This window comes from Capsicum annuum, chromosome 7 (genome assembly GCF_002878395.1).
Source record: "Capsicum annuum cultivar UCD-10X-F1 chromosome 7, UCD10Xv1.1, whole genome shotgun sequence".
Taxonomy (NCBI): domain Eukaryota; kingdom Viridiplantae; phylum Streptophyta; class Magnoliopsida; order Solanales; family Solanaceae; genus Capsicum; species Capsicum annuum.
Window position 1 is genome coordinate 213,376,678 of NC_061117.1, and position 13,114 is coordinate 213,389,791.

The 13,114-nt window shown below is 34.9% G+C and overlaps 1 protein-coding gene and 1 long non-coding RNA gene across 3 annotated transcripts; both read right to left on the reverse strand.

Moving 5' to 3' along the window:
* Positions 1-1,771: 1,771 nt before the first annotated feature.
* On the reverse strand, positions 1,772-3,908 carry LOC107856174 (ABC transporter G family member 10-like). Its single transcript, XM_016701161.2, has one exon. It carries the CDS (start codon positions 3,758-3,760, stop codon positions 1,940-1,942), a length of 1,821 nt encoding a protein of 606 aa, XP_016556647.1. The 5' UTR covers positions 3,761-3,908; the 3' UTR covers positions 1,772-1,939.
* A 2,904-nt stretch (positions 3,909-6,812) lies between these two features.
* Positions 6,813-10,182, reverse strand: LOC107856186. 2 transcript variants are annotated; one of them, XR_007057842.1, is made up of 4 exons: positions 9,820-10,150; positions 9,136-9,237; positions 8,488-8,604; positions 6,813-7,613 (listed from the first exon to the last, which is right to left on the reverse strand). It is a non-coding gene; the product is annotated as an uncharacterized LOC107856186 (long non-coding RNA). The 2 variants fall into 2 exon arrangements; XR_001670501.2 differs by having other exon boundaries at positions 6,813-8,604; positions 9,820-10,182.
* Positions 10,183-13,114: the final 2,932 nt, after the last annotated feature.

Sequence of the window (13,114 nt, forward strand, 5' to 3'; positions counted from 1 at the left end):
GCTTAGTAATCCTTACCAGTCCAGGTAGATGGCTTATCGGGGAAAATATACCTGCCTTAACATTAGACCAAGTTAGTTTATATAACAGACATATACCTAGCATTTGCTGATTTGACATAAATACCTGATTTAGATAATTTTTTTCTCCTATCAAGCCTGTTTTACATTACCACATGATCGCAAACTATAGAGTTCGTAGAACTTCCATACATTTACAATGTACTGTTGACAAATTTTATACTATCACTATAGTTTAAACAATTGTATGATACTGCTCAACCTCTTTTTTGTGTTACCAACAGACCTTATTTTACCAAATTACTCATAATTGACTGTTAAATAACTTCACAGTGTTACATTTTCTCACAGTGGTTAGGATATAAAGTAAAAACCTTACTAATATTACTTGGGTCTTTTCATTACTTTTCATGTTAGTGTCTGTGTGAAGTAGAGGCTGCATTTTGCCCTAACGGATTTAATATGACTCGGCTCATATTTCCTGTTAGACAAGAAAACTTGGGTATTTAGCATGCTTGGGTTAATATTTCATGGATATTGTTAACCGATGATGTTAACCTCTCTACTTCATCTGAGGTAGCGGTATAGACTGCGTACACTATTACCCCCCCTCCTCCCCCCCCGACCCCATTTGGTGGGAATACACTGGGTATGTTGTTGTATTGTTAACCAATGATGTCAGTATCTAGCCAAAAAGAAACGATGAGTTAGTATCTGAGAGGAGGATTCTCCGTCTTTGGTAAAATACAAGAAGGTAAAAGTGCTTTTTAAAACTTCATATCTTGGTTTGAATTATTTGAGAGAAGTAAATATTATGTTTTGTTTTTCATTTTGGAAGGTATATCTCTCTACGAGTCACAAATTTTGTTCTTGTGGGAAATTCAAGTTCATTGCTGAAACTTGAATTTCGTTGATTTTGTAAAATCCTGAAGGAATTCTGCCACAATCCCAACAACAACGAAGTATGAAACTTAAATTGCGTAAGGACAATGAATACACTATCGAAACCAGTTCCTTGCTTTCTCATGTTATGCAAGTGTCAATGTAGTCTTTGGCTGTTTGTCAATCTAAGGGTTGACTGACAAAAAATAGGGTTGACAAGTGACAAGTTGAGTATAAAAAAATTCTTCTAAGTATGTGAAGATCATCCTCTGTTGGCCAAGGTGGGCTATATAGTTTAGTAAAATTGTTTTTTTTCTCTTCTTACCATGAATCATTGGGACCAAGTACATTGCTTCTTAGAATGTCGTTGTCGTCCAATTATATGCAGGACGTCAACAGGTCAGGCAACTCTAAGGTTTTTTTATATTCGATGAAAAGCAGGCGGAAACTCGGCTCTGCAATAAAATACCAAAAGGTGAAGCGTTGCTATCAATATAAATAAGTAAATGCTGCAATGTGTCAATTGATATGCTTAAATATTCCTTTTGGCAACTACTACTAGGCAAGTTGAGGTATCTACTATAGTTTTACCTTGTAAATGCTGTATGTATGACTTCATTTTTTCCATATATTAAATCAAATGATGATTTTTGTGCTCTCTTTTTTGCGGCTGACAAGCAAGTTGGAGTTGAAAACAACTACGACAACGATAACATACCTAGTTTAATCCCACAAAGTGAAAAACGACAGCCCGGTGCATTGAGCTCCCTCTATGTGCGGGTTGGGGGAAGGGCTGGACCACAAGGGTAATGTTGTGCGTAGCCTTATCCGGCATTTCTGCCGGAGTTGAAAACAACTCTTCTTGAATTTCAAAGAGGAAAGGCACATGGAAGATTTCACTTGGAACAACAATTTTGGACTATTTTGCATGGGAAGCATATCAGAAAATGCTGCAAGAATATAGAAAATTCTGAAGAAAACAAACTAATGAACTGATATTTTCATAGATGAAATTAAAGGAATTTTGTTAGTTATTCTTTCAACATTTATTTCTGATAGATCTATACCAGAGAATCAGAAAACATAGAAACCTATAACCAAAGATGAAACTTAACATAACAGCTATGTTAAACCACTTCTGTGACTCCTCCAAACCGTATCGCGTCAACAACTGTTCACCATACATTAAGCACACTCCATCAACTTTCTGTATGCACTTGAGTCTCCCACTCTCTCCTCCATACTCATTAATCAAGAAACATTCGAACGGGTACTTAAACAGACTCAGATAGTGCACAAATAGCCAGAACATGGGAATTGATTCCTTTGATATAAAGTACCCCGAGAACAGGAAAAATGCACCTATTAGGCAACCGATAAATGACATTCCCAGGAGGAAATTTGGCACTAGTGCAGAACAGGCTGACACGAATGAATTCCCCATTGCGAAAATCATCCATGACACCAGAGCATAGAACGCGAATGCACTGAATTCGTACTTCAATCCGACTAGCCAGTATACCGGTATAGCGTAGAGAAGAGCCACTATGAAAAGGAAAGGAAGGAACACTATAGTGTTTGCTATGTTGTAGGTGAAAATTCTGTAGGCTCCCCTAGATGTTTCCCTCATTAGGATTCTTCTTTCTTCTAAGAAAATCGGTAGAGCTTCCGTGTTGGATGACAGCAAGAATGTGAGACTAAAAGCAAAGAATCCAACTTGAGATTGCAGCTCCAAATTCTTTGGTTTGTTATATGCATTGAAGAATATTGATCCCAAAATTAGCCCCACAAGTAATGCTTGGATTACCTTTGCCAAGAAAAGTTGTTTGGTTCTGAAAATGTTCCTGCAGAATCTCTGGCTCAGAATTAGTACCTCCTTCAGTGGAGAATTTGAGTATAGAACTTCCTTATTGGTGTTTTTGTTAGGCACATTGTCACTTTCTTGTTCCGTTTCACATTTTTCTAAGTCACTTTCTCCACAATGCAGGCTTTCAGCAAGGCTGTCTGTTATATCAATAGCAAATTCAAGCACATTGACATGTTGAGGGATGAAATGCCCAGTGGACTTGAGTTTCTCTTCAAGAAGATGCAAAGATCCATTGTGAAGAACAAAGCCATTTGACAGCAACACAGCTTTATCGAAAAGTTCAAGAATTCGAAAGCCAGGCTGATGGATGGTTAGTATAATTGTCTTACCTTGATTCTTAGCCATGGATTTTAACAGATGCATTACATGGAAAGCTGAAGCAGAATCAAGACCTGAAGTTGGTTCGTCAAGCAGAACAACAGCAGGATCATGGACTAATTCCACCCCAATTGCCACTCTACGCTTCTCACCACCCGAAATAGTCCTGCTGGATTCACTACCAACTTTTAAACCAGCAACATGGTCCAAACCAAGCTCATTCAACAGCTTTGTCACTCTGTCTTTGGCCTTATTGTCCCCTGCGTGAAGCCTGAATCGTGCACTATACATCAAAGTTTCTTCAACAGTAAGAAGAGGGAATAGAGCCTCATCTTGTGTCACATAGCCAGATATTCTTCTGAAATTTGCAGGCTTCATAGGCTGGTCATTGACAAGAACATAACCAGAAACACTTGATGGACCAACATTTCCTGCTAGTATGTCCAACAACGTTGTTTTTCCCGCTCCACTTGGACCAGCAACTGCGGTAATTTCCCCTGGTTTGGCTTCACAATTTACATTCTTTAGTATGTAAGTACTAGTCTTGTTGTTGGTAGCCAACTTTTTGCCTACACACTCAAACTCATTATATTTTGGAGGTAATTTGTAGGAAAGATTCCTGGCTTCAATTTTGTATCTATCAGGATTTGTTACCTTCACAGGTAAAATATCCATTGGAAAAAGATAGAAAAATAGCTTAGAAAGTTGAAAGTGAATAAGGTAGATGAGCTAACTCAAGAAAAAGGGCTCTTTTTTATACTACTTGTAAGACATTAAACTATAATGTGAAACTATTTGCATGCATGTACTAAGTATGACATAAAGTGGCTTACTATACACACATGAATTGTGTAGGAAAGTCATGAAGTTGGCTAAGTAAGCTCATATTTGACAGTTTCAAAAAATATTTGCAACTGATCAAATGGAGTTTGGTAATTTTGCTTGGTTACAACATGTAATACAACAACATAACCCGTGTAGTCTCACAAAGTGGGGTACCTCAGAAGTAGAAAGACTGTTTTCGACAGACCCTCTCAAGAAAAAACAATCTAAAGCAGTCCAGAAAAAGAATAAACATATGTGAAAGCATAACAAAACATTCTATACAGTAACTACAGCAAAATAATATGATAATCAATCCTGGTTTACTAATACTTCCTCCGTCATGTTTTATTTGTCTTACTTTCCTTTTAATCCGTTTAAAAAAGAATGTCTCCTTTTTTTCCGGCAACTTTTAATTTTAACTTTTCACATGACATGTTTAAGACCATAAGATTAAATGATATCTTTGTACATTCTGCATATCTTTAGTTTAATATCACCATATTTAAAAGTCTTTTTACTTTCTTAACTCCATGCAAAGTCAAAATCGGACAAACAAACAAATTGTAAAGTTGGGAGTATGATTTGGCAATTTTCAGGACTGACAAAATGAATAGTGTTGCATAAATGAATAGCCTTAAAATAGAGGAGTTGGTGTTACCAATGACATAGGATAAGGTAAGAATACCATTAATATCCTCATTTATTTTGGTATGGGGTCATATTTAGCTTGCTAAAGTCAGCACTGAGAAAATTTCAATTTCTACTTGCAGTTACAAAATATTTTACTGAGCAAACATGTATCATGTAGCAAGATTTACGCATAGTGTGTGACTTGTTCTCTTTTAGATATGGTGTTTTATTGTGTACTAACACTGTAACTGTTGATTGAGTTGCGTTGGTGATGGGCATTGCATGTGACCATTTTGAATCGTTATAACTCAGTCATGGGTAAAGGGTAAAATGTGATGCAATTTTGTTCTCGATTTTCTCATGATCATATGTTTAGTTTATGATATAGTAGTATTTAATACTCTCTAGTTTTATTTTATGCATCTTAATATGAAATTTAATATCGTAAATATATTATTTGAATTATGTAATCTTAAAAGATGAGCCCAATATTCCAAACTTCACATCTATTTTCACTTAAAATATGAGTACATTGTTTTTGACTACTGGAATGCCCAAATTACATTATCATTATGATTTCAACTTGCATGCATTTGGCTGCTTAATTTGACTGTTTAACTTTTTAGCTTTTTTAAAACTAGTTTAATCACACAATCACTATATATACAATTAGCGTTTTCAAACTCTTTTGACATAGGATGTTACAACTTAACCACCAACCCCCACCCCCACCATTCACCCCGCCAATTATGATAAATTCAGAATTTTAAATTTATAAGCTATGAATTTTTAAAACATAATATTATGGGAACTGAATAAATTATTTATACAAATTAAATTAATTTATAAATATAAATATAAAATTTTGATCAAAATTATTAAATTTTTCGTAATAGATAACTAGAACTCTAACCACTAGAGTTGGTATGGTGGTTCAGCGCCATGTCCCTTAAGCAAGAGGTCGGGGGTTCGATTCCCTTCTCTGACGAATGGAGCAAATTCTGTGACCAGTTCTCTATCGCTTAGTGCGTTGATAGAGGAACGGAAGATTAGTCCCACAGCTGCCGGCTGTGGAAATACTTGGGAACCAAAAAAAAAAAAAAAACATAACTAGAACTCTAGCTTCAAGTCAATTCGCTGCCAACCCCATCGCTAGTAACAATATAGCAAAGGAAAAAAGAAATATAATACAAATATATTTAAGTTCTACCTTTAGAAAGTGATAGACATCACAATAAGTTGAGTAGTTGACCTATTGCACACAAATAATAGATCAGGACAAAACTAGTTTTTTTTTGTCTACATTAATATTTGAATAATTTTTATTCTCTTATGATACTACAAGTCTACAACAAACAACTGTACGTCAATTATCAGTTGCATTTTGGGAGTAGCTACACGTATGTAATATGTTTATGATTATAAATTATTGTACCATGCTTTATAAGATATTGAGTTTTAATATCTTGGAAATTGATTTCTTTTCTTTTATGTATCATTTCAGCTGCCAACACCCGTTTGCTTAAATATGGAGAGAGATCTTAGTTTATTTGTTTAATTTTATCGTTAGGCTGAAGTATCTCGTTTAGTGACGAAATCACAAATTCTAATACGAAAGTTTAAAAAAACATATGTCAAGAAAATTCAGTAACTTATATAAATAAAAGAAATTTAATTTATTTTATTTATATCAATCTCACAATATATCTCCGCTCTGATCTGAGCTTTTTAATTGAATGAAAATATATTTTGATACATATGGATAGTGTTAAATTATTATGATGGTGTATATTTATGTTTGGTACTCTACACGATGATGGTGATTGATACGATAAAAGTCAAATAATATTCACTCCTTTGTGAAATGGATAGAACTTTCAGTTAGAGAGAGATAAAGTACTTACTTCAATTAAACAATTACTCAGTTGAATTCCAAAAACATAGACATAAAATTTGAAACGTTATTAGTTTTATAAATTACTATGACAACAAAAATATACTAATATAGTTTCATAAAATGAAGTCTAGAGAAGTTAAAGCGTAGAATTCCTGTAATAGGCTAATAGCCCAACTTATTTTTTTAATGAGAGGTTAATTGATAATTTTAACCAATTATTAATATTAACTAGTAAATTTGCATGCGCTTCGCGCGTTTTGAAGAACACCTGAAAATATATAAAAAGATAAAAAATAATAACAGATTCATATATTATACCTCTCATTTTATGAGAACAAAAACACTAAAAATAACATATATTTGGAGTAATTTATAGTATTTTCATGATTTTGTGTAATTATAGTTAATTACATATTATCAATAAAGTTCATTTAAGTTTTATCTATTAAGAAATGTACATTAACTATTTAACTATGACATTACTATTTACTTTAGATATAACAACAAAGGTTAAGAAGGAAAAGTCAGTAAGTATCCTCTGATGACATTTGAAAATCATAAAATGCCAATTAATAATGAACTTAAATTAAGAACGTTAACCAAAAAAATAGTAATATTGTAGCAAACAAACAGATTGTGACAAACAAAGCCGATGCCCTTGGATCTCTCCAACTCAACAATGAATGGAACCTTTCCCCTTGAGTCGCCAAGTCCCCTATCACGGTCTGTATCTTGCCGCCAACGCTCCTCAAACGATCACATCTCATCCTCACCTTATACGTGCTCCTTGATGTTGGGAATCTATCGAATTCTTCATCCAAATCGTCAGGGAAAACATCGTGAGCGTGTGATAGATGGATGTCCATGTAAGGTGGATGTCTTGGTTTCAATCTATAGTGCCAAATACCAATCAAGAAAAGGTAAAGAAAGAATGTAGGAACAATCAATTCGGGATAGAGGACTAATATTATAAAGAGTATGTGAATCAGAATTGTAGTAAGTGGATTCTTCCAATGGCATATTTGATCAAACCATTTCCCAATTGCCATTATTGGACTCATTGTAACAACTCATAAGTTGCAGTTTGGATCCCTGGATGCTGCTTATGTAGTAGCTGTTGCTGCATATTTTTCATCTTGTCAGGCAGATTAAATTAATTCTACTTCACTTGTTGGCCTGAAATCGAGTTGAACGGAGTAAGGAAGTAAATAGGAAAAGAATGAAGCAAAACTAATGAACTTTAATGCCAGCCCTTCTGCACAGAAATCACCTTTGGCACTTGCTGCTACTTTGCATCACAAATATACAGGTGGGATTTGAAATAAACATTACAACCTTCTTATCGTGAACTCTATTTGATATTGTTATTTTCTAAGAACTGCAGAACCTGTACAATTTGGTGCTTAAAAGCTAGGTGTAAGACACCTTGTACCGCGGGAACCTCTCTCAACTTTTCTGTCCTTGCAAATATCTTACTATTTTACAGTTACACCACAGGTAGCAACACTTTAGATACAAACAAAACTTGGACTTCCCCCAACAACTCTTGCATTAGGCTGGACTATGAAGAGATTGTTCTTTACCAGGTCCAGTTCCACCTTTGGGTCCTCAAGTTTGCATTATTTCAGTCTTGCTTCCCTTCACTCACTATCGCTAGGCGTCCTACTGGACCAGGTAATCTCAATCTCTAAAGTCCGGGATGAGCCATCCTTATTGCTGTCCTGGCTGAGGATGAAAAGACCAATGTACATGCCTTCACCAACAACTTTATCAATTTGGATCGTTACCCTCCCGATAGTAGTTTGAAACAAAAGTATACACATCAGAAATACTGAGACTGATATTAACTATTATGTAGGAGTGGCCATTCTATTATGTCATCCTATTGACAAATGCAACACACATATAATAGCATGAAATCCTGCTTTCTGTATGCATCATTTTGCTATAAAGAAGAAACAGAGTTGGTAAAACTGATGTTCTAGCTGAAAGTTTATTGGGCAAAAAATATAAAGTTCATATCGGACATTCAGAACAAAAAGCTACTTACCTTCCCAACTGTGTTCTTGCTTTTGCACAAGATATGTAGCTTTTGTCCCTTGGGTGGTACATCAAAAGCCCATGTGAAGTCTTCTTTTCAGTCTGGCGATGTACTATGACTCACAACCTAATCATTAAACATGGACTGTTAATATGAAATGCAGCTCACCAGAACAAGAACCATCTTTATATATAGATTCTTTACACATAGCTAAACCTAATATTTCTTCACCGGCAGACTTGATTTTTTTTTTTTTCTCTTGGAAGTTCCTATGCTATAATCAAGTAAACTGCACAACATACGTTAATCTGAAAAAATTAGACACAACCTCTTTTTTCAATGGTGGTTCTGCTCGGCCTAGCCTCGTTGACAGTATTTGAATAGTTTGGAACCTGAGGAAATCTTGTTGACTGATAGACAATGGATGAGCATAATGCATCTTTTAAAACAATGGTTGAGCATATTTAGACATTGACATAAGATGTACACGAAAACCACACAGCTAATTGAACTTCTCCCATCTTTTTAATGCACGATGGTTGCAGGACAATAAGAGGGTAGAAATGTGTGTATACATACTCGCAGCCTAACCCTCACCTTTCCAATGCTCGTACATTTTCCCCCTGTAGGTAAAAATGAAAAATTCACGAAACAAACCTTTGCTGCCGAAGAGTTCTCATTTGACAAGCGTGCAAACCTTGTTGTATAGAGCTTTGCGTCTCTCTCGTTTCTCTCTGCTTGGAGCTGTTTTAGTGTCTTCTGTATTAGTTTCAAGGGCAAAAGGAGAATCAAAAAATAATTTTAGTTTTTTTTTTTAAAATAAGGTGAATCAAAAGTATGAGACATTGCGGTATGGTAAAGAAAGAAAGTGTTGGAGACAAAAATGCTAATTAAAAGGATTTAGTTCATTTTTCTCCTGTGAAATTCCTGATTATCAATCCCACAAACAAAAATACCAAATTTACTTGAGGAAACAGAGTTAAGTAGGAAAAAGAACATTGAAACAAAACTAAACATACTAATCTCAATAATTTTAAAGGCATTTATGTTGATAGCTTATAAACATCATGACACATAACAAATTTGGGAGAAAGTCTGGCTATTAATAGAGAAATCTCAATTGCCGCTAGAGATCATCGAGTTCATAATACATACAGTGGCAACAATCAAATACTCTCCAATAATTCAATTAAAACCTCATCAGATTTCTAGCTTTTGTTTTCAATTTCACGTTTTGACACCATTTAAATCAAACCGGGTCAGAGATAGCAAAATATTATCATCTACTACTTGAAAATTTAATCAAACAACATAGGAAAGAAAAGGAATGAAAAAAGATACCCTAATAACTGAAGATCTCTCCTTTAGAAGCAAAAGAGGTGCAATTTAAGATGTATAAGAAATCCTAATCGCTGAAGATATCTCGTTCAGAAGTTTTATTTCTGAAAGGGTATGTAACGCTTCAGAAGTTATTTCTCAAAGGATCTGTAATGTTTTAGAAGATGATTAAGTTATAACTGCACAGATTAAAGTGAGGGATTTATTTTGTAGCAAAAAATCCAAAAATTTGAGAAAAAAAGAAAAATATGAATCCTGCATTGTCAGACTGCCACATCAGACTCCTCTACATTCAGCTTTATATATATATATAGAGAGAGATTAATAGAAATAAAGTGAGTAAGTTAAAAGCCAAACCTTTTTTCCTTCCGTTTTACGACAAAAACCAATACAAATAGAACACTAGGGCTATATTTTGATCCCATAATTTTGAAAGAGGCAGCAAGTTGCTTAGGAAGAAAAAAAACAACAGAGAGTATTTTAAAAAACGTTAGCAAACATCCTCGTGAAGTGATAAGGTATGAAGTTTGTTTGTAGTTCTTTGACATATAATTTTGACTGCTCCTCCGTTAACTAGAGGTCTCGACTTTGAGTCCTGGGTATGAAAATAAAGAAGAAGCAAGAAACAGGTTATATTATTAGGTGGGAAGAAAGATCAATTTGACTTTAGTACTAATTTTTAGTTTAGAATATGAACAGTAACGTCATTGACATTAAGGGTTAGAGTCTTAGAGATCATTGGATAATATTTTGAAGTTTCTGTTATGATGATTTTTCCTTGTTAGATTATCCTTAAATCATGATTTAAGGGGCAAGATATTAAGGATTAGCTCTAAGCTTAAATTGTAAGTGATATTGGGACTTGATCCCGAATAGAAGAATTGATATCCTTATTAATAGTTTTGCATAGATTGAAGCCATTAGAGGTTATTTGATTGGTCACTACTGGAAAAAAGGTCTATGAAAACGGTTTCCTTACCGTCCTCATAGACATAACAACCATCCCCATAGATATGTAGCGACGGTTTCCACAACCAATACAGCTGAAGGCATTACCTTAGGTCTAACGCAACCGTTTCTTGCGACAGTTACTAAAACCGTCGCTATATCATGACCTTTAGCGACGGTTATTGCATCGACTGTATGGCGACGATTAGAAGGCTCTTGGGATGTTTCCAAACCGTCCCTATATACATGTTAAAATATGATATTACGATGGTTATTAGTCTATTAAGACGACTGCTAACCGTCTCTATAGATACGCTATTGCGACGGTTGTATATGCTATCGTGATGGTTGTATATGTATACTATTGGGACGGTATTAGTCTATTGAGACGGCTGCTAATCGTCCCTATAGTATGCTATTGCAACGGTTGTATATGTTATCGCGGCGGTTGTATATGTATACTATTGGAACGATATTAGTCAATTGAGACGGCTGCTAACCGTCCCTATAGATATGATATTGCGACAATTGTATATGTATACTATTAGGACAGTTATATGTGATTGCGACGGTTGTATGCATACACTATTGAGACAGTTATATATGCTATTGTGACGGTTGTATGCATACACTATTAATTCCCAAAATGCCATATGCAAAAAATCAAATATTTTTTGACCATTCAAAAAAATTAAAACATACACAAGTTTCGAATGTTCAAAAATAAAAGATGTTTGAAACTACTCGGTCAATTTTTTCAACAGCTAGTGTAACATGAAGCCAATGCGATCGATCTCTTAGGTCAGGTCTAGTTCATCAATTTCGTTTTCGCTATCTTCTATGTCATGATCACCTACAACAATAAGAAAAATAAAATTAAAGTCTAGCAACAAACTACACAACAACAATATAAAGCAATATGGGAAAACTACATGCAAGCAAACCTCGTGGATGGTTCAAAAGATATTCAAAGCTAAGAAGTATATAGAGGAAGCAAGGTATACTAAACACGATATCCAACATATGTCCACCTTCTCTATCAAGGATATACACTACAAAATGTTGGGAACTCGTCAACATTGACATGGGAGCAGGAGGTCAACTGGACAGTAGCACACTACAAAGCTAAGGGAAGAACAATGATGCTGAAATATACAAAATCTGCCTAGCTGCTAGTATGTAATATATGTGGCAAGAGAGGAACAATTGTGTGTTTCGACACAAGTCTCGAGCAGCTGGAAGAGTTGTGTGAAGTCTTGAGCAGCAATTTTAAGCCTAGACTAGGAAATTGCAAGCTCTAAACTTTTATATTAGCTGCCAACATGTTCTACGAATTGCAAGGTTGAATAACTTGTCATTAGCCAGGTAAGTGAGACATTAAATTTTGGTATTTGCTTTTCAAACCTGCTTCATAAAAAAAATTCTGCCTAGTCCATGTGTTGGGACAAGCGTGGGCTTGATAGAATTGATAGTCTTTGACTAGCTTGGATATGTATTTTGTGAAGTGTACTTAGAATTATTTAGTGGTAATATGTGAGGTGACATTGAGACATTGAATATATTTTCTTCACTTTCGTTATAGTCTCTAGGGGCATATATAACTGTTGTAATATGTTAGGGGCATACTTATGTTGTCGTAATATGTTAGAGGCTTGTACATGCTGTCGTAGTAAAATTTTGGGGCATTATATGTGTTTTCCTGGACTTGTTGGGGTACTAGGCCGATCACCTTCACTGCTGTTTATGATAAACCGTAAAGTTGATTGAGTTGAGATACAGTGGCATTTTGAACTTCCGTTTGGATCTTATTGAGCATTACCTTATAAGAGATGTTGTGTGCATATTATTTATGTATTTTGTTGTGCCATATATTATTTAACACTTATTTCAAGGGTATTAAAGTAGCGAGTCGAGGATCTTACTGGGTTATATTTATATATAGCTCACTCCTTACTTGCATGTTTGCAGATACGGTTGCGAAGGGGGAGACTATTGGCTGTTCCATTGCTGAGGTGATCCTTCGCATTGTTTGTGGAGGCTGTCATCCAGCTTTAACTATTTTTAGATTATGTTTTTTTTTTGGGGTTTGCATGCTGAAAAGTTGAAGTCATGTAACTCTGTTTAGATGCTCCATGGTCTTAGTGTAGGATCTAGATTAGAGATTTATTATCTAAGCTATTGTTGTTTTCATAAAATGTTATACGATAACTGATTGGATTGTTACTTTGTGTTAATGATTATTTCACGCATTTGGAGTTGAATATATTTTTATCTCAATGTTTACAGACATTGTGAATGTATGAGAAATTGATTCTCCCGACAAGCGGTGTTAGCGGAAGCCAATCATGCC

Coding starts and splice junctions, on each gene's coding strand:
- LOC107856174 (XM_016701161.2), bottom strand. CDS start 3,760: ATGGATATTTTACCTGTGAAGGTAACAAATCCTGATAGATACAAAATT.